General features: G+C 39.5%; 1 protein-coding gene across 1 annotated transcript in view; it reads right to left on the reverse strand.

The window, feature by feature from the left end:
- Nucleotides 1–20,484: 20,484 nt before the first annotated feature.
- The window catches only part of LOC122565174, a 99,977-nt gene continuing 97,376 nt past the window's right edge, over nucleotides 20,485–23,085 (reverse strand). The window contains exon 19 of the mRNA XM_043720881.1: nucleotides 20,485–22,896. Within this exon, the coding sequence (XP_043576816.1) occupies nucleotides 22,814–22,896 (83 nt within the window). The 3' untranslated portion in view covers nucleotides 20,485–22,813. The remainder of the gene's footprint in view (nucleotides 22,897–23,085) is intronic.

The following is a 23,085-nucleotide window of genomic DNA, read 5'->3' on the forward strand; positions in this document are numbered from 1 at the left end:
ATGGAACAAGACTGCTCCTTACACTAAAAACAATCCCAAAACACTGATCTGAAAACATTAGGTAAGTGCTCCACCTGATGGTCAGTTCAGGAAGTAACATCATCTACACAATGAGGAAAACATTGAAGGTTGTTAAGTTATGTATGTTGGTTAAGGTACAGCAAAAATAATACTAAAGCATGAGCTAGGACCTACAGATTTTACTAATCAACTCATTGATAAAGAATACTGCAAACTACTAATGGTGCAACTTTAATTAGTTGATATTTTGATAATAATTCATGCTGTACTTGTTTAACTCGTTGTCTGACGTGGGAGTGAGTAGGAAATCTTGGAATATGGAGCCATCTATTTTGTCCTGTTTGGGACAAAGGCTTGAAAATCTCAGGTAATTACTTTGTTATTGAAATATATTCAAAGGATTTATCTCCTGCTATACATCCTTCAGCAGTTTCCCAACCTGAAAGCTTGTAACTAGCTACTAACATAACAGAACAAATCAATTCTCTAATACTCTTAATATTTCTCACTTCTCAGTGAAAATCAAGAACGCCCCATAAAGAATGAGATGAAAATGAAAAAAAAACTTGCTTTTGTCTGATACATTACAGCAAATGAAGTACTTTTGAAGTGCAGCTACAGTTTTATCGCAGGAAATAAGACAGCCAAATTGCACACAGCAAACTACAGCAGTGACACAATGATGACAATGTAAGCTAGTTTTGTGATTGAGTGATAAACTAAGACTGAACAACAGAACTGTCCAACAGAACAGCATTCCTTCAAGACTGCAGTAGAGTATCATTCCTGATTTGTGTTCAAGGACAGGGAAGTGTGGCTTGAATCTAGAACCCTGTGTCTCAGAAGCTGCCTTCCAGACATAAGACTTATTGGGAAAAGAAGGTGCATGCTGTGAAGTTAAAACTGCAGAGTGCAGGCATATCCACAACTCCACTCTATGGCTTGGAAAACTCATCCAGTCAATAACAAAGTAATTACCTGAGATTTTCAAATTTTTGTCCCAATCAGGACAAAACAGATGGTTCCAGATTCCAAGATTTCCTCCTCACGCCCGATTCTTGTAATTTTTTGTCAATGCAGGTGACTGCCCTTTTATGGCTTCATTACAGGTTTGGGTGTTTCAAATCATTGTTTAACAGACATGATTCACGGAACATCAGAAACATTGGAAACCAGGGGACAAGCTCTCAACTCGGACCAAGAGGCGAAACAAAACAATTAGACAACATGCAATTGAAAAATGTTAAGAGCAAGTGAGGACTGCAGATGCTGGAGATCAGAGTCGAGAATGTAGTGCTGGAAAAGCACAGCAGGTCAGGCAGCATCTGAGGAGCAGGAGAATCGACATTTTGTGCATAAGCCCTTCATCAGGAAGGGCTAACGAAGGGCTTAATTGAAAAATATTGCCCCGTTAAAACTGCCAATCAAACATAGGTGGTGAAAGTCCTATTGAGGAAACCTTCAATCCAATTCGCACATCTTAATCAAATCCAAATGAACAAAAAGGCATTGAACAATCTATTCAAAGAACAATTATATTATTACCATCTAATAATGATGCTAATCACACAAAGTAGCATGTCCTTTTACAACTAGCATTCAGAATGAGGCTATATGGCAACTGTATCAACAAAAGCAGATTGAGCAGATGCCTAGATTTTTCAGATTGACTCATTATGAGTGCTTGGCTGAGATCCAAGAATGGCTACTGCATTCAGCTCAACCAGGGTGAATAGACCCGGAAGGCAACAAGAGACAAGGTGTCATATTCATCAATACAACTGGGCTGATGGTTCTGTGAATGGAGAGCACCTATCCTCCCAGTCTTTCCAAACACATCATGTCATGCCTGCCTTCCTGGTACAAAATTGGGTAGACAGGCACCTCCAGGACAAAGATGGGTAACATGGGCTGGAAAAACTCCTCACACATGTCTTTGATGAAACTCTATCTATTTTCTTCCACTGTGGGCAGACTTGTCCTTCTGTGCTATGAAATCCTACAAAATGCACAATCTGTGCTGATGTGGTGATCTGGATCTAGACGAAATGTATCCAATGAATTAAAATCAGGTACGTACAGGACGTTCTGAGGAACAGCCACTCGACCGGAAATGTTAACTCTGATCTCTCTCCACAGATGCTGCCAGACCTGCTGAGCTTTTCCAGCATTTTCTATTTTTGTCTTTATTCAGGAAGTATTACTAAACTCAAAAATTTGCTTCTTCAATTTTTAAAGCAACCCTTTTTTAAAATGCTGTGCAGAACAAACTTCCTTTGAAGCATTCTTCAGCTGTTGTGAATGAAAGTAACAAGTAATTCAAAGTCTGAATTTCCCACAGTTGTGTCCCATTTGAACAACTGTATACTTAAAATCATTTAAGGATTATGTCTGGTGCCAAAATGAGCAATAGTATTTCAAAATTATTTGCTGGTAGCTTTATCTGTTAAGCCACATCCACATCATTCAACAAAAGAAATTTTCAAATTGAAATAGAACAGTTGGAAAAAGGAAAAAAAATCTATGGTAAGAAAGAGAAAACAGTTAAAATGCATGCAAAAAATTTCATCTCAGATTTGTAGAAGCTATGTTAACCCAACACTGACCTTTTGGATTTAATCTCTTAACAAGGAGGAATTTTTTTTTTTCAGATTTCTTTTGATGGCATATGTGAATCGTCCATTACAGTTTAAAAAAAAAGTTCTTTTCAAAAGCCTAAAAATCCATTTAAAAATTCAGTGGGTAGGAAATGAATGTTCCAATTTCTAGCCAAGTACCTATTTTACTTCAGGGAATTAATTATTTTCAAAACACTGGAAAATAACAATTTATTTACCTTAAGGTATGTTAGTTACAATTATAGAAACATGAATCACTATATGGAAATAAAAACAACCTTTAATGGTCATTAAGCCTATGAACCTATCAAGAATTCATTAAAACTTGACAGTTGAATGCTGTACTTGTGGGGTACTGAGTCAAACAGATCCTAGATTACCTTTCTCAAAATAGCTAGAGTAGGTAGACTTAGCCACAGTCTTTACAACACAACAAAATTGCAGGGAAAAAAATAACACAGTGACACAATATTACATTGTAATATCATTGTATAATCATTTTGCTATGGCTCTAGCTTAAGATTGATCACAATGAATTGCAGCACATTACAACGAATCTATCATCATCTCACAGTTCACATGCTAAAGTCCTCTGGTACATCAATTATATGTTTAAAATCCCACTTTTCCTCTTTCCAATGTTCTCCATTGAGAGCACTAATTCCAACTAAGGTACTTTAACGTTTTGGCATCATTTATCCACGAATCTAATAAATACCAGGTTTTCCATTCACAACTGATCGTAATTTCTATGCAGCAGGACTGCCAAGCTATTTTCTCATCAGTCAGGGAATGTGAAGCAATAGGAATGTCCTCAACTGCTACCCAAGTGAAATCATTTCATTCAGTACAGAACTAAACCAGGATTTCACCCATCCAATCTGGTGAGAGCAGTGTGGAAGCCATACCTCTTAGGATGAAGCACATGGATGATATTGATTACACTGATACAAAAATTACTGAATCAGCATTCAGCAGCAAATAAGATATATCTTGGTTAGATAGAGCCAGTTAATCTAATGCAATGGAAATTGACATGTCACAAATCTGAAACTCTGGTTCTCCCAGAATATAATCAGCATACTGTGGCTTTAAGAGGTGCATTTCGTCCTTTTTTTTGAAGGGAGGTTTAAGGCAGAGGCGCTGAGTAGTCTATCAGAGCCACGAAAAAGCTTGAGGGGTCTTGGGATTTTTAAAAATAAAGTTGGAACAGTAGAAGCAGCCGAAATGGGTGTGGTCAAGCTCCCATAGAACCAGGACTTGTGGTTTTTAATTTTCACCATTTACTGATGGGTTCTTGAAGGAGTGAAAGCTATTTTTTCCCTCTCATCTACAACCAAAAGCTGGGGGTTCTCTTCCTCCTATGGGAGTTGCACGTGAAATACTCTGTTTTCTGAATTTGCCTTTTGCTAAGAGTGTGTTTATGGGACATTGCTATGTTGGAACAGTTAATTGGTAAGTTACCAAATCTATTGTTCTGTTAAGTTTTCCAATAAAATTAAGTTATTCCAATTCCTTCTTTCTTTTGTTGTATTTTAACTATAGTAGATGAATAATGTATTTTGCTTCAAACTCGGTAGTTTTGACCAATCAAATTGCATCTGGAATGCAACACTTTACATCTACCTTTAAAATAGCATCTAGACTGTCTTTTGAATATTTTGAGGAGGTTTGGTCTGGTCCATAACAAATCAGGGGGGGGAGCTCTTGCCGAGATCAAAATCTCTAATTCCAGGTGGATTTAGGATTACTGGTCTCAAAGGCAGTGAGTGGTGGTGTTAATGTCTCGTGTTTCAGGTATTAAATGTGGTTGGTTTAAACCAGGCTGTGCCTTCTAGAGTAATGCCTCCATCAAACATTAGGAGTTTAGAACAAAGAACATAGAACATAGAAAAGTACAGCACAGAACAGGCCCTTTGGCCCACGATGTTGTGCCGAGATTTAATCCTAATGTAAAATATAGTAACTTAACCTACACACTCCTCAACTCACTGCTATCCATGTGCATGTCCAGCAGTCGCTTAAATGTCCCCAATGACTCTGCTTCCACCACCACAGCTGGCAACGCATTCTATGCATTCACAAAATATGTGGGTTTCTTGTGGGTGGAAGAGGTCACTTCAGGAATTTTACGGAAAGTGAGCAGAGCAAAGCTTTTGGAATTGCCAAACAAACTGGAGTTGGATTTGCCTGTGTGTGCGAGGAAAGGGGAGATGGTTGTGGCAACTCAAAGCATTTACAATTGCCAGGAATGCCATCAGAGTCTTTGGAAATGGTTCAAATCCAATTAAAAATAAAGAAGCTTGAACATGAGAAGGAAATGAAATGCTCTGAATTACAATTAAAAGCTGAAGAATTTGAACTTCAGGAGTTGGAAAGCTGGCAAAAGGGTGGAGGCAAAGGTAGAAGGTAGGCTTAGCGAGGAGGATAGTGATGACAAGCAAACACATCGTAGCCAAAGATCCCCAGTGGGGATCTGTTTAAGTATTGTCCAAGTGTTGCCCACGTTCAATGAGAAGGATGTTTATCATTTCATTTGAGAAAGTGGATGAACAAATAAAATGGCCGATGACCACATGAGTAATGTGATCAAAACAAAATTGATAGGTACAGCTGATGAGGTACTTGTATCACTATCTGTGGATGTACTGGGGAGTCTGATGAGATAGAAAATACCATCTTGAGAGCATATGAGCTAGTAGCAGAAACCTACGGTCAGGAATCTTGTCAAATATACATAGAGTTTGAAAGGATTAACCAAATTAATTTTGATAGGTGGAAAAGGGTATTGAAAATAGATCAAACATAGGATGCTCTCAGAGAGATGATTATTTGGGGGGAGTTGAAAAAAATCACTTCTTGAAGTAGTGGGAATTCGTGAAAGAGCAGAGAATTAAGACTGCAAAATTAGCAATGGAAATGGCAGATGCTTATGAGTTGGTTCATTCATTAAAAGTTTGGCTTCTGACATCAATTGCAATTTGTGAGGGATAGAAATTGGAGAAAAGAGAGATCTTCAGGTGGTACAAGAAAAGGAGATCTACTGAAGATATTAAAGATAATGTACCACAGAGTAAAAAGGAAACCCTTCAGGAAAGAGAAATTTAAAGAAACTCTGGTGTTTTCACTGTAATAAAATAGGCCACATGAAGATGCAGTGTTGATTGTTTAGAAAAGCACTAGGAAGAGGGTTGTGGGCAAACAGGATAAGCCAGTCAGTTTTGTTGAGAGTGGTAAAGGAAAGCACAGTGGAAGCTAAAATGCTGCTCAAGAAAGTACAACCTGATCAGGGGTTGGTTAAGAAGAAAGTGCCAGATCTCTTCAAAGAATTTACTTGCGAGGGTAAAGTTTACTCACATATCTGCTGGGATGAGTAGGTAAAGAAATTAAAATTTTAAGAGATACGGGAGCAAGTCAATCTTTGATGGTGAGAGATTAAGAGATTGCAATTCAGAAGGAATGTTGCAGGAAAAAGTGTTAATATGTGGAATTCATTGTGAAAAGAGCAGTATTCCATTATATAAAGGAAGGTTGGAGAGTCTGGTGAGAAGTGATGGTGGATAATAAGAGAAATTCTCAGTAGCAGGAATACATAGCTGGATCACAGATAGGAGTGATGCCTATTGTGGTTGAAAAGCCAGTGGAAAATCAGGTAATTAAGAAAGTATGTCTGGGATTTTTCCTGACTGTGTGGTAGCAAGGTCACAAAGCCACGGGTTGAAGCGGCAGGAGAAATCAAAGAATAAAGATAAGGAAGTTGAAGCTCATTTGTCAGACACAGGTTAGGTGGGCTTGGATCGGCGCAACATCGGGGGCCAAAGGGCCTGTACTGCGCTGTATTCTTCTATGTTCTATGTTCTATGTTCTACTAGTGGGAGGTCATTTGCGAGTATGGAAACTGAAGCCAAAATCCAAAAACATTTTTATTGGCCTGGACTCATAAAGATGTGGTTAAATTTTTCTACATATCATACGTGTCAGGTAACTGAAAACTTCAGCCAACGATTAAACCATTCCTGCATTTGAGGAACCTTTTACAAAGATCTTAATTGACTGAGTAGGAACCCTACCTAAAACAAAAAGTGCAACCCAGTATTTGTTGACTATAACAGATCTCTACTAGATTTCCAAAGGCCATTCCATTACGCAGTATTACAGCTAAAAGGATTGCATAACAGTAACTTTTTTTTAACAAGCTACAGACTACCCACAGAGATACAATCAGATCGGGGTCAAATTTTACATCATAGTTATTCAAGGAATTTGTAGAAAGGTTGGGAATAAAATGATTCAAATCTACTGCACAGCATCCAGAATCGCAGGGATCATTAGAATGATGGCATCAAACTTTAACAAACAATTTGAGAGTTTATAGTCAAAATTATCCAGAGGATTGAGATTAAGGAATTCCATCTGAACTTTTTTGCAATTAGGGATGCACCAAATTAATTTGCCAAATTCAGTCCATTTGGATTAATTATGGGGCATGAGGTCAGAAGACCACTGAAATAAATAAAGGAGAAATTGATGAATCAGAGTTCAGAGACCATAACTTTGGACTATGTGTCAAACTTTAGGGAAAGATTAAATAGAGCAGGTGAGTTGGCTTGACAGCATTTAAGAGTAACACAGTATATGATGAAACAGGAAACAGACAAAAAAAATCAAAAATTTGCAATTTTGCCAGTGGAAGTGGTGTTAGTGTTACTTCCAGTGGTAGATGAACCTTCAAAGCAAGGTTTGGTGGGCCTTATCATATAGAAAGGAAATTGAGTGAGGTGAATTAGATTAGATTAGATTACCTACAGTGTGGAAACAGGCCCTTCAGCCCAACTAGTCCACACCGAGCTCCAAAGAGCATCCCACTCATACCCATTCCCCTACATTTACCCCTTCACCTAACACTACAGACAATTTAGCATCGCCAATTCACCTAGCCTGCACACTTTTGGACTGTGGGAGGAAACCAGAGCACCCGAAGGAAACCCACGCAGACACGGGGAGAATGTGCAAACTATTTGACAAGAATGTCAGACTGGAAGAAATCTCTGTGAATACGTTCAAAAGGTATTTTGATCAGAAAGGGAAGCAAAAGGAGAACATGTTAGTGGTTACAACAGAGTGAAGAACTAAGTTCAAATGATGCTGAACTGGATATTCCTCAAGTTAAATTGGACAATGAGAAAGTTCTTAAAATTTGAGATAAATTACTAAGTTACCTTCAAGAGGGAAATTGAAATGACCCGAAAGAGTTATAATCACATGGGGAAATATGTGAGAATAAGCTGGGAAGTATTAATCGAATTATGTAAAATATAGATATAGGAAATGCTGTTCCAATAAGCAACATCCTTACAGTCTTAACCCTCTAAGGTTGCTCATGTTCAAAAAGAGATTGAATGTATGCTCAAAGACAATATAATCCAAGTGAACTCACCCATAGTGAAAGTGCCAAAATCAGATGGTATCCAACAATTACATATGTGGATTTTCATAAAGTCAATGCAGTTACAAAATCTGATTCACACTCTATTCCATTGCAAGATTGCATTGAGAAGGTGGAACAATTAACTTATATTTTTAAATTGGACTTACTTAGAGGATACTTGCTGATACCTTTATCTGAAACAGCGAGGACATTTGTGGCTTTCATGATACTAAATGGATTGCACCAGTTTAAAGTCATGACAGTTGCTATGTAAAATGTGCCAGACACATTTTAAAGACTAACCAATAAAGTAATTTCATTTGTGTGGCATACATCAACAATCTAGTGATTTTTAGTCACACATGGAAGAAACATTTGCAGTATCTATTGGAATTGGGCAGTGAGCATAGGTGTTGGGAGGTCATGTTGCAGCAGTCCAGGACATTGGTTAGGCCATTTTTGGAATATTGTGTGCAATTCTGGTCTCCATTCTATAGGAAGGATGTTTTGAAATTTGAAAGGGTTCAGAAAAGATATACAAGGGTGCTGCCAGGGTTGGAGGATTTGAGCTACAGGGAGAGGCTGAATAGGCTGGGGCTGTTTTCCTTGGAGTGTCGGAGGCTGAGGTTTATAAAATCATGAGGGGTGTGGATAGTATAAATAGACAAGGTCTTTTCCCTGGCATTGGGGAGTCCAGTACTAGAGGGCATAGGTTTAGGGTGAGAGGGGAAAGATTTAAAAGGCACCTAAGAGGCAACGTTTTCATTCAGGGCATGGTGCATGCATGGAATGAGGTGCCAGAGGAAGTGGAGAAGGCTGCTACAATTACAACTTTTAAAAGGCATCTGAATGGGTATATGAATAAGAAGTACTTAGAGGGATATAGGGCAAGTGCTGGCAAATAGGACGAGATTAATTTAGGATATCTGGTCAGCATGGATGAGTTGGACCAAACGGTCTGTTTCCGTGCTGTATATCTCTATGATTCTATGTTCAATCAACTTCGGAAGGCAGGCCTGATAATAAACTTGGTTAAGAATGAGTTTGTAAAAGCCCAAGTCACATTCCTAGGCCATGGCTCCACAGGTTATTGTGGAGCTTCCCATACCATTGATGAAAAGGGCGGTACTACAATTCCTGGGACTGAGTGGTTTTATCAGAAGTTCGCACCAAATTTTAGCATTGTGGTTGCTTCAGTGACAAACTTGTTGAAGTAGTACAGAGAATGTCAGTGGATGGAGGACTATTAGAATTTGACAGCCTGAAAGCTGTGTTAACCATTGTCCCAGTGTTAGCTTCACCTAATTACGCAAAACCATTCAAGGTGGCTATCAATGCAAGTGATGTGGGTGCTGGTGCTGTATTCTTGCAAGATGATGACGATGATAAGATAGAAAGACCTATTGGGCATTTGTCCAGCAAACTGATTCATCATCAACAGAAACATTTCACAAATGAGGAAACCTTGAGCTTGATATTGCTGTTGCAACATTTCAACATTTATATTGCCATACTGAGACAATTGTATATACTGATCATAACTCCTTAAAGCTTTTGGAGAAATTTAAGGACAAAAAATTCCAGACTGTTTAGATGGAGCTTATTGCAGCCATTCAATTTGAAAGTTATACCAGTGGCAGGACGAGAGAACATAATTACCGATGTGTTGTTGCAGCTTTGATGAGGAAAGACAGAGGCAGTTGGTGCTGGAAAAAAATGGACTAAATTAGTGAATGTCTGCACACTTAGAGTCAATACAATGTATATGCATTGGTGTAATAATAGCATAAGATTAAAGATTTTTTTTAAATTAAGTTATTTTATATATTGATGGTTTTGGCTTTAAAGGGGGGAATGTAATTAACCATGGCTTTAAGAGGTATTTTGTCCTGTTTTATTTGAAGAGGTTTAAAGGCAAAGTCACAGAGCAGTCTACCAGAGTCACTAGAGTGAACAGCTTGAGGCACTTTGGAGTTTTCTTTTAAGTTAGAACAATAGAAGCAGCCTAAATGAGTGTGACCAAGCCCCCATGAACCAGGATTTTTAGTTTTCCACAGTTGCTGTTGGGGTCAAGGAAGTGGAAGCGATTACTTCCCCTCTTTTGGTTACAGCCAAACAGTTCTCTTCTTGCTGCGGGAGTTGCACATGAACCAATCTGTTTACTGAATGTGCCTTTTGCCAAAGACGCGTTTATGGCATGTTACTATATTGAAACAGTTAATCAGTAATAGTTACTGTATCTATTATTCTGTTAAGTTTTCCAATAGAGTTAAGTTGTTTCAATTCCTTCTTGCTTTTGTTGTATTTCAACTATTGTGGATGAAAAAAATAGGCTTTGCTTTAAATCCAGTAGCTTGACAAATTGAATTGCATCTGGAAAGCAACACCTTACATTTACCATAAAGTAAGAAAAGTTAGGATCTAGTCTATCTTCTGAATATTTTGAGGGGGGTTGGTCTGGTCCATAACAGTGTCCACACCCCCGACCTTTGAGAAATCATTATTACTTTATTCAATGACATCTTTCACTACTGATGGATAGCAGTTATATCGCATTTTTACAGGTAACTGGTTAGATGAAAGAAGATGGGAGAAAAGCTATAATTTTATAGCCTTGTCCATGTTAGTTCCAACAAAGCACTTCTGGTCAAGAGCACTGCAAAAAGGGACTGCAACATACATTTACATATTGGGAGAATACGAATGTATGCTTGCAGTTCATTACAAGGTGGACTTATATTATCATCTTATCACAGAACATAAATATTGATGAAGATATATATGCTGTTAAAACTTTGCTGTGAACTCATCAGGACAGGCATAAACATGTTATACTGCATGAGAAAAGGGTGTTGATTGGTTGGCTGGCAAGCCTCTAAATGGTCAAGATGTTGCCATCGAGAGTATACCAGGAATCATCATCCAAATGGATTTGCTAATTTTATAAAAGGCACAATGCTATTTCTGCTTACAAGGCACTGTGTATAAATGTACATAGCTTCTGGAATGCATAAGTGAGCCACATTGCAAGTCTGACTGATAATCTCAGATGGTAGTTTTCTCAAACAGGATAAAATTCTGTTCTGGTTGAAAGTTGATGTTCTTGCATCCTGACGATTTTAAGATGGAAAACGTAAACAGCAAGCTTATTTTTTTCAGCATGTTGACTTCATGAATATACAGCACAGGAGGAAGTCACTCAGCCAGCTGTGCCAATCCCCATGCTTTAAAAGGTCAGGTTAATTAGTCTCATTCCCCACTCTTTCCCCATAGCCCTGCATTTTCATTGTGTTTACCTATTCTGATATACACCCAATTCCTTTTATAAAATCAATACTAAATTTAGGTTCAACTCCATTTCAGGTACCAGTCCAGGTCATCAAACGTCACTGCATGAAAATAAATTCTCATCTCACATCCTTGTTTTTTATCCCCCACAGTGTGGAAACAGGCCCATCGGCCCAACAAGTCCACACCGACCCTCCAAAGAGCAACCTATCTAGACTCATTCCCCTACATTTACCCCTGACTAATCCACCTAACACTATGAGCAATTTAGCATGGCCAATTCACCTGACCTGCACTGTGGGAGGAAACCAGAGCACCCGGAGGAAACCCATGCAGGCACGGGGAGAATGTGCAAACTCTGTGCAGACAGTTGCCCAAGGAGGGAATTGAACCCGGGCCCCTGGCGCTGTGAGGCAGCAGTGCTAACCACTGGGCCACCATGCCACCCACAGTCTTTTGGAAAATGTCTCAAGTTTATTAATCACCAACCTGCCTGCAGAAAGCTTTGCTTTGCTAACTTTATCAAAGCCCTTCAATTTTGAATGTTATATTGTCTTAGTTGACTTTCCCTCCTCCAAAAACAATTCAAGTTATTCAAATTAAAAGAGGTCTTCAAATTAATCAAAAGCTTCACTCTTAGGACCAAACTTGGACTGCAGAATACCTGAGACTATAACAAACATCTTACTGTTCAGAACAAAAAAATAACTTGACAGATCGGCTGATTGCTCTCTCACCAATAAAAGGCAATAAAATTAATAGCATCAAAAAGAATGACATGGGGGATCCAAGATGGCGGCGATCTAGGAGGATCGCGTTGCAGAACTCTGCACTGCAGCACAAATGGGACAAACTAATCCGCTCAACCCGGACCAATGCGATATCCTGGGACTCTGGAAAGGTCGTGGAGTCTCAGGAAACTGTGAAAAATCAATTTACCTCTGTTTTTGCCGTCCAGGGATGCCAAAGAAGGGAAGAGGAGCGTCCGAGGGCAGACCCGCAGCCCAGCCTGCAGGATTCTCAGACTCGATTACCTACCAGGCCCTGGTGAAAGAGCTGATGAAATCTCACGAGATGTTGGGTTAGCAGATAGAGAAGCTGGCCCCGATCTCTATCATGCTGCAGAAGCATACACAGCAGCTGAGAGACCTGGAAAAGAGGACGGATGAGGCAGATCACAGAATCACAGAGGTGGAAGCTGATACCAGTTCCTCCAAGGATAGGATCCAAGCCCTGGAGACACAGGTCTGTAATTTGCGTGATCAAGAGGATGATCTCGAGAACAGGGGCAGGACAAGAAATATTCAGATCGCCAGTCAATTTTCCTGCTCCTTGGATGCTGCCTGACCTGCTGTACTTTTCCAGCACCACTCTAATCTTGACTCTAATCTCCAGCATCTGCAGTACCCACTTCTGTCTGGTATGGCTAGTTGCCTACTTATGGGCAGTTTATTCCCGGTTCAGGTGTTTAAATGCCCGGGCTGTATATTGGCAGTGGGATGGGAAGTTCGGTTTTGGGATGGGTAGCTGCCCCCTTGGGGCAGGGGCTGAGTTCCCCTATTCAGCGCCATTAAGCATTATATGTTGGTTTGTTTTTTGGTTTTTGTTGTATATAATCTTTGATCGCTTTGTAGGTTTGTTAAATGTAGTGGCTTTAGTTTATGTACATCATGATTTGGAGATGCCGGTGTTGGACTGCGGTGTACAAAGTTAAAAATCACACAGTACCAGGTTATAGTCCAACAGGTTTATTTGGAAGCACTAGCTTTCAGAGCACTGCTCCTTCACTACCACCTGATGAAGGAGCAGCGCTCCGAAAGCTAGTGCTTCCAAATAAACCTGTTGGACTATAACCTCGTGTTGTGTGATTTGTTTTCTTTTTAAAAGCAAAGGATACAGTCAAAGTGAGCAAGTTAACACCACGAAGGAACTTCATGAAATAACTCCACAGAGGCCAGTATCCCATCATCAAGTCCCCCTTTATTTATACATGGAGACCCCTTGACACTGATCCAGCTGTCTCAGAGCCAGCTCTCAGACTGAACAGAACCTCTGACACTCCTGTTTATCATTTTTTTTAACCATGCTGTGTGTATGCAGGTGTGTTTTGTGTGATTTTTAACTTAGTTTATGTAGTTTTTATGTTCGATGGATCATCTGACACTAACATTCGGCAATTTGTGGTTTGAGTTCCTCCTCTCGAATTTAAATGTTACTGCAGTAGATAATGGCTAATGACTTGATTAAATGATGTACCTGGAATATCAAGGGGAGTCACTCACTAATTAAGAGGAAGAAGTTATTTTTGTGTCTTAGAAAGGAAAGGGTGGATATTGCTTTGTTGCAGGAGACACACTTAGATGATAGGGAGTATTTGAAACTAGAGCAGAACGGTTTTGATCAGGTTTACTTTTCATTTTTTAATACCAGAAGTAGGGGGCTAGCTATATTGGTTAGGAGGAATCTCCCATTTAAGTTACTAGAGTGTGTTAAAGACACACACAGGAGGTTTGTAATTCTCAAAGCCCTGATAGACGGGGAAGAATATGGTGCGTTAAATGTTTATTGCCCTCCAGTCCATCCCCTCAAATTTCTGGTAGATGCATACTCTAAACTGATCAGTCTCAAGTCCTGTATATCATCATAGGGGGAGATTTTAACTGTCTCATGGATCCCACAGTAGACAGGGTGCCCAAAGGCCCCTGGATACCCTCTGTACAAACTAAACAATTAGTGGATCTGTTCGTGGAGTTAGGGTTGGTTGACGTCTGGAGGCATCTACACACTACAGGCAGGGATTTTACGTTTTTTTTCCAACCCGCACAGACCTCACACCAGGATTGATTTTTTGTTTCTGACCCCCATGGCAATCCTGGACTTGGTGGCATCTTGTACGATTGGTAATATTACCATCTCCGATCACACTCCAGTGTACCTATTGATTAAGATTGAGGATGTTACGGGGGTGGGGTGGAGTCAAGGCACTTGCAAATGGATCCTTTTATCCTCAAGGATAATAAGTTTGTGGAGTACTTCTCTAGGGAATTTCAGGTGTTCCTACACATTAACTCAGGCTCAGTTAGTAGCCCAATGTCCTTTGGGAAAGTGCCAAAGCCTATGTTAGGGGGTTAGTTATTTCCTACTCTGCCAGTAGGAGGCAGCAGAAGGGTGAGCAGCAACATCTCCTTAAAGCACGGTTGAAGGCAGCCAAGAAGGCTTACTTTGACAGGCCCTTATTGGTCAAGCTACAGAGGATTATGGCACTGCGGTCTGCATTGTATTCTGTGCTCACGCAGACAGCAAAGAAGGAGCTTACTTTTGAAAAGGTTATACGAGCATGGCAACAGGCCAGGCAAATACTTAACATATCTCGCTAGGAAAAGGAGTGTTTCTCAAGCCATTACAGCAATTAGGGAAGGGTCTGGGAACGTAACATGTGACTCCAAAAAGATTAATGTGGCATTCCAGAGATTTTATTCTAAGTTACACCAATCAGAGGGTTGTGAGGTGAGTCAAAATGAAGTCCTTTTTCAATGATCTGGAGCTCCCCAGCATGACCCCCGAACAAGTCTTTTCTCAATGCCCCCTTATCAGAGCAAGAGGTGAAGGAGGCTGTGAAGCAGCTTCAGACTGGAAAGGCACCTGGTCCTGATTGACTTCCCAGTGAATTCTATAAGGAATTTATAAACATATTGTCAGGCTCGACGCTTAACATGTTTAATGGCTCATACAGCCATGATTGTCTCCCATCTCTGAGAAAGGCCAATATTTCGCTTATTCTTAAAAAAGGGAAGGTCTCGGAGTACTGTGCTAACTCTTAAATGTGGACTTTAAAATCCTCTTAAAGTCTCTCGTGTTAAGGGTGGAGACTGCATTACCTTCTATTGTTAAAGAGGACCAGACTGGCTTTATAAAGGGCCACAGATCCTCCAATAATGTTAGGAGGCTGCTTAATGCAATTCAAGCATGTCAAAGTTAGAAATCACACAACACCAGATTATAATCCAACAGGTTTAATTGGAAGCACTAGCTTTTGGAGCACAGCTCCTTCATCAGGTGGTTGCAGAATACACAATTGTAAGACACAGAATTTATAGCACCAGCATCTCCAAATCATAACAACAGTCAATACAGGGATTGGTGATTTCTCTAGATGCAGAGAAGGCATTTGACCCAGTTGAATGGCTGTACCTTTTCTATACTCTGGAGCGGTTTGGCTTGTGCAAAATCTTCATAAGATGGGTAAAGGTTCTCTACAGTGACTTGCTGCGGTTATCACCAATGGGATGCGATCAAGCAATTTTAACATTTGTAGGGGCAGCTGGCAGAGCTGTCTCCTTTTGCCACTGCTTTTTAAATTGATGATTGAAGCATTGGTGGAGGCCATTCATAGGGATCCCAATATAACAGCTCCAGAAGTGGGGTCAAAATTACATAAGATTCCATTGTACGCGGACAACGTCCTAACTTTTTTTGTCAAATCTAGCAGTTTGGTGCCCCACCTGATACAATGCATCAGTGTGTTTGGTGCCCTTTTGGTGTGCAAGATTAATCTTGCAAAATCAGAGGCTATGCCTATGGGTGGTCTTACAAAGGTGCTAGGTCTTGAGGGTGAATATCAATTCCCATTTAAGTGGTCAAAGGGGGGGGTGGTTTGTGTATTTGGGCATATTCATTACTCCAGTTCTGGATTGGCTGTTCAAAGCCAATTTTGGTCAATTATTTGACAAAATCAAACAAGACCTTCAAAGATGGGATGCACTTCCAGTCGAATGGTTGGGTCGGATAGCACTTATTGAAATGAATATTCTCCCCCGCTTGTGAAACCCTGCATGGATGCTCCCCCTGATTTTCAATAAGCGAATGTTCAGGCAACTGAATAGCTAGTTCAGCTCTTGTATTTGACATCGTAAGCAGCATTGGGGGAGTGGATCTTGTGGACATGAAAAGCCACTAACTAAGCTCGCTTTTATCCTATGTGAGCGATTAGACCTGTGAGGACCCTCTTTCAATATGGTCAGATATCGAAACCTCCCAGGCAAGTTGCCCCTTACGAGCTTGCTGTTTTTGGACAAAATGAAGACAATTAGGGAATATTACTATAACCCAATTGTTATCAATACCGTTAAAGCATGGAAGGCAATTCGGCAGAGGGAAGGCAACATTGGCAAAACGTCTTCGCTTACAGCTATAGTGGGTATGCCGGGTTTTCAGATTCAAGCATTGGGCAGCTAGGCATGTGTCTTGCATGGGTGATTTATTTCAGGGAGATACAATGATGTACTTTGATCAGTTAACACAGAAATACGAGCTATCTAACAGGGACCTCTTTCGTTGCTTTCAAGTTAGGGATTGTGTTCAAAAAAGTACTACTCTTGATTGATCCCTATGAATCCAACATTGAGAGTAGGGTGCTCAGTGCTAAGAGTACACTTTCTGTCAACACTTTGTAACATCAATTGGAGGGTGCTCCCTAGGATGAGTTTGATCGACTCTGCAGGGTGCAGGAGAGAGCTAGGTGTTCAGATCTTCTCAAAGGCATTGGAAGATACTTGGGAAAATGCAAGAATGGTATCAATTTGCAATATAGAACATTACAGCACAGTACAGGCCCTTCGGCCCTCGATGTTGCTCCGACTGTCATACCACTCTGAAGCCCATCTAACCTAAACTATTCCATGTGCGTCCATATGCTTGTCCAATGACAACTTAAATGTACTTAAAGTTGGCGAATCTACTACCGTTGCAGGCAAAACATTCCATACCCTTACTACACTCTGAGTAAAAGAAACTACCTCTGACATCTGTCCTATATCTATCACCCCTCAATTTAAAGCTATGCCCACTCGTGCTCACCATACTTGGAAAAAGGCTCTCCCTGTCCACCCTATCTAACCCTCTGATTATCTTATATGTCTTATTAAGTCACCTCTCAACCTTCTTCAAACGAAAACAGCCTCAACTCCCTCAACCTTTCCTCGTTAGACCTTCCCTCCCTACCAGGCAACATCCTAGTAAATCCCCTCTGCACCCTTTCCAAAGCTTCCACATCCATCTTATAATGCGGTGACACAATACTCCAAGTGCGGCCGCCGCACCAGAGTTTTGTATAGCTGTAGCATAGGACCCATGCTTTACAGTTGAAGATTCTCTCCAAGGTTGACTTGGATCCAGACCATTTGTCAAAACTTAAACAAGGGCTATCTTCAACATGCTCCAAGGTCTGTACGGGCACTCTTACCCATTGTCTCTGGTCTTGTGGTAGGCTTCAAACATACTGGAGTGCTGTGGCGGGTGCAATGGAGATTTTGGGTGTAAGGGTGGAGAAGGACCCGATCTCTCCTCTTCTTGACCTGCCCAGTGTGTTCTCTGCAGATGCGCATAAGAAAAAACTTTGCAATATCCTCACTTTCTGCACAAGAAAGAATAATTTGCTAGGTTGGGTATCCAAAACCCCACCTGCCCTTGGGCCTGTCGGGTTGGCGGAAAATGGTTATGCAGCACATCCCCTTGGTTTTTCTCAAGTATGGTACACCACAAAACTGAGAATTTCTAGAAGACATGGCAGCCCTTTTTGGAATACCTGGACACAGATTTATCTGCCACACTAATAAGGGTTTTTATATAGCCGTAACGATTGTGTTTTAGGAGTCCAATATCCAGGGAGGAGGAACCGCGAACATATGAGTGTCTTGTTTAGCTGAGTTGAGTTATTGCTGTCTATTAGTTTGTTGGTGGTTATTATTTATTTAGTTAAATAGCTAGTTGGGTGTTTTTTTATTACATATTTTTCTATATACATTTGTACATGAGGGCGGGTTACTTTTTTGTGTTCTTTCTTTGTATTGTTTTGAACTGTATTGTTTTGTATTTGTTGCAATACTTAAAATATATTTTAAAAAAGAATAGCATAGATGGAGAAAAATATTAAATAACTGAGGAGTTTCATAAAGGCAGCCATCATCTTTTCAAAGCTGACACGGCACCATGAACAATTTTCAGCTATAAGGGAGGCTAATGAAGCAACCTACACTATAGCCACTCCAGGTTAAAAAAGCACAAACAGCATCAGAAAATGACTAGTACTTCTACCCATAACAGCATACGTTCTGAGTACACAATATTGGAACCCCTATTCCCTACTACAGCATGCCAGCAGTGCTTTATAAAAATGTAAGTAAATTAATTAAATGGATCACTCTGAATGGGAGGAAAACTTAAATGAAAATATTATGAAAAAGTCTTCAACTGAACAAAGGACTAGGAAGCTTCACAAGCTAAATTGGAATAGTTCTGAGCACACCCTAATCAGGGTGTCAAAGAGATAGCTGTTAAAGGTGAAAAGCAGCTCACTATGTACGCTTTTCATGTTCAGGGAGATGGCAATTCTAACATTAAATTGGATTTATCTAACAAATTCAATGTGATTAGTTTCCCACAATATTTCACACAGGCATGAAGTGACACCAGGCTACATAAGGAAATACAATGTCAGATGACCAAAACCTGCATTTTAAGGAATATCTAGAAAAAAGAAAGCTAGGCAAAAAGGTGGAAAACTATAGTGGGGAGACCTCCACAGTTTTTAGCTTAAGTATCTTAAGGTGGTGTCAGCAATGGAATTACTAAAACTGGGGACACACATGAGACCAGAATTAGATAAGCAGATATCTTGGAAATTTCGTGCTGGAGGAGGTTACAAAGATTGGAGGTACAAGACTATGTAAGGATTAAAAAGTTAGAATTTTAATCAACATGTTGCTCAATAGGAACCAAGGTAGAGTCATAGAGATGTACAGCATGGAAACAGACCCTTCGGTCCAACGTGTCCATGCCGACCAGATATCCCAACCCAATCTAGTCCCACCTGCCAGCACCCGGCCCATATCCCTCCAAACCCTTCCTATTCATATACCCATCCAAATGCCTCTTAAATGTTGTAATTGTACCAGCCTCCACCACATCCTCTGGCAGCTCATTCCATACACATACCACCTTCTGAGTGAAAACGTTGCCCCTTAGGTGTCTTTTATATCTTTCCCCTCTCACCCTAAACCTATGCCCTCTAGTTCTGGACTGCCCGACCCCAAGGAAAAGATTTTGTTTATTTATCCTATCCATGCCCCTCATAATTTTGTAAACCTCAATAAGGTCACCCCTCAGCATCCAAAGCTCCAGGGAAAATAGCCCCAGCCTGTTCAGCCTCTCCCTGTAGCTCAAATCCTCCAACCCTGGCACCATTCTTGTAAATCTTTTCTGAACCCTTTTAAGTTTCACAACATCTTTCCGGTAGGTTAACACACAGCAGCAGTTACAGGTAAACTGGACTGGGGATGAATAGAGTTTTGGATGACTAAAGTCGACACAGGGTAGGTTAAAAGAGACCAGCCACAAATGCTTTGGAATAGGCATGAAAGAAAGTTTTAGGCGCATATCAACTTAGGCAGGGGTGAAGTCAGCCAATAGGTAGAGGTGCAGTCTTAGCAATGGCTGGAATGTACAGTTGGAAGTGCAGCTTAGGGTCAAACAATATTAAAGCTCAGAATTGTCTGGTTTCATCTCCGACAGTTGCCAAGGAGAGGGACTAGAGCTGGTAGCAGGGGAAGAGAGTTTATACAAGGTAATAAAAGCTGTGAATTCAGATACCAATATGTAAAGGGAAGGACAGTTCTGTTCATTCAATATTGGATGGCAGATATCCAACCATCTGTTAACTGAGCAACAGTAGGGAAACTGGAAGGTGGTAGTGGGTTGAATTGTGTCATCAATGACATTTCCACCTGACTTCATAGAAGATAAATCTATTTTTTATAGAAATTGTAGCTAATTTGCAAAATAAAAGATAGAACCCATTCTAAATAACTAGCAGAATAAGCTAAGGTTCACTAAGAACCTTAGATCAACATTTGTGCTTGCTGGACACTGGCAAATATAGGAGAAGTTTGTCAGTTCCATTTTTTATTGCTGTGTTTTCGCTCATGAATACAATGAATTCTTCCTCCTCCACTTCAAACAAAATACATGGCATTACAAAGGCACAGAGAGATACTGAAGAAATTCATGGTGGATAGTCAACATCTCAAAATTATGCAACATCAGAATAAAAAAGTAATTCTGGGAGTCAGCATAGAGAAATCACATGATCTTTTATTTGCAAATGCATATGTTTTGTTTAAGACAAGGTACTCAGGGAAAAATGGCATCTTTTCCAACTTTTGGTAGATGTGATGGAGCTCTTTTTTTTAATATATATATACATACATACACACACATTAGATGCTTCAACATCTTTGCACCTTAGTTAAGTACTTGTATCTCAAACATCCATTTTTCAAATAAAACACTTTCTTTATAATACAATAAATTTACCGGCTGTTACAAAAAATAAGCACGGGTTTTCAAATATTTTCTGGACAGAATTTCTTTCCATTTGAAAGAATGCAAACTACATCAGGTACAATGAAGGAAAAAGTTGGGTTAAGTTTGTTTCTTGTTCAGTAGATACAAAATGTGGAACAAAGTACAGAATCTATTCCATAAGTACAAAAGATCTAAGAATTTCAGTTAAACAGCAAACTTTGCTTTAACTGGCATCTTATGAATTGGCACACTAGATAAAAATTATGTAGCTCAAATACCGGGACATTTACTGTGTTATTCTGTACAATTAAGAGTTTTAATTTATTTACCTCAATGTAAATATACTTTTTGTTCAATCGAGTGGCTACACAAAATATCAACAGTTGATTCAATTTCAAGGGAATTTCTCCTCAAATACTGCGATCTAACATGATGTCTGAGCATGTCTGATGTTCTGAGTTAGTTGAAGGTGAGTGTGAGAAGGCTCTCTGCCAGTAAGTTTTATTTAAGGCAAAGTTGCAATATTGTTTAAGTGATTTATGCTGTGAATAAAGTATAGCAGTGATGTGTATACTTACTCCCTGCTATATGTTCTGATTACTTTAGTGTGTGTTTTTACATTGATTATCTGGAATATTTGATCAACCAGCACACACCTGGTCCAAAAGATGCCAATTAATAAAATGTTTGCTGTATTAATAATATTAGTGGGATACAGAAATGAGCAACAGAAACCCCGGGAGTAAACAAAAGGAATTCACAGTTTTCTTTTATTGCTTTTCCACATACCCATGGTGATCCAAAGCACTTCTAAACCAATTAATTATACCTGAATATACGACTGCTACCTAAAAAGTATCACAGCTAGCATAAACTATTCTGGATAAATAAATGCCTCTTGTAATTAGTTTGTCGCAGTTGATAGCACTAACGAAATGAAAATTTTCACTGTCGCATTCTAAGACTGCGTAAAATTAACTGGATAATCTTAAACACTGGACAATAACCTATAACTGAAACTATTTTAATCCAAAACTAAGTGGTAATGTCAGTTGTAAGGGTCATATTATGCTGGAGTGAGAGAAGGAAACTACAGTATTGTCTTGCATTGCATACTTTTTGGAACTTACAGGAATAAAACATATTGATTAAATCTTGCTCCACAGCTACTGGAGCCCAGACTGAACTAGGAGCATCTAAATTGGGAAATGGTTTCTATTTGCAACGACTAGCAATCTTTCATTGTTCTAAACACAGTCAAAAGAATCATCAATATGGTACGAAACAGTGAATCATTTACTGTTTGTGGTTAATGCCTGGCAGGGACAGCAAAGAAAATACCCAAACTTTTCAAAGGCAATCCATAGAGCTAATGGACAGAAGAGGCGTCTGCTCTATTAAAATTGACTGCATTCAATCCCAAATACAGTACGAGGGGTGAAAGGTCATTTTCATTTAGTTTCACTTCTCTCTCTTCACTAGCATTGTTTAACTAAGATTCAGAACTCCAATGTGATGAAGCAATGACATGAAATGCGTAGTTCCAAACAGGTTAAATGTAACCAGCTCATCAGCAAGAATTTATGTGGTACCTCTCATCCCGGCTGCCATAAACATGTTTTGTCACGAAGCTGCCTTTAGTCAACATGGTCTCCTCACCTTTGTTTATAAAAATTAGAGAACTAAAACAGCAAATGACACAATTGTAGGCTATGTTTCATCACATATCATGTTTACCCGTCTATGCATCCAACTCAGAGATACAGATATAAATGTTCAAAGCAGCATATTTCATAACAGCACATTAATTCCTAACAAAAAACATTTTAACTATTCCAAAAATATTCAAAACTGCTCTAACAAATGGTAAAAACTAGAGAAGCTTTATTATGAGGCTATCAAGCTGTATGCCCAGAAACACTAACTGCACTGAACAATTTCCAAAGCGCAATATTCCTCATACTTCATAAGAAAACAAACAGTGGATCATTAAAAAACATATTTAAGTTTTAACTATTCCAAATGGTTTGAGTATTCTAAAAAAAAATTAAATTTACAAAGTATAGCACGGGTTCAAAACAGTTCCTTACAAAACTGGTTAGTCCATCTTGGATCCTTTCAACTGTGTGAAAAGCAGAACGGCCTCAGTATCCTGGAGATTTGTAACATTGTACGTGTTACCTATAACAGGGGAAACAAAGACAATTAAGTAATAATTTAATTATTTTAAATCGTGTTAAAGGCAATACATTTTGTAAATTACAAAATGCCCCAGGTCTGTCAACCATCTTATTGCCTGTCTTTCATCTTTTAATTACTGGGGCCATTTAATCACATTAGTATGCAGGTTTTGAAACCCTGTGCACTATT

This window comes from Chiloscyllium plagiosum, chromosome 2 (assembly GCF_004010195.1).
Source record: "Chiloscyllium plagiosum isolate BGI_BamShark_2017 chromosome 2, ASM401019v2, whole genome shotgun sequence".
Lineage (NCBI taxonomy): Eukaryota > Metazoa > Chordata > Chondrichthyes > Orectolobiformes > Hemiscylliidae > Chiloscyllium > Chiloscyllium plagiosum.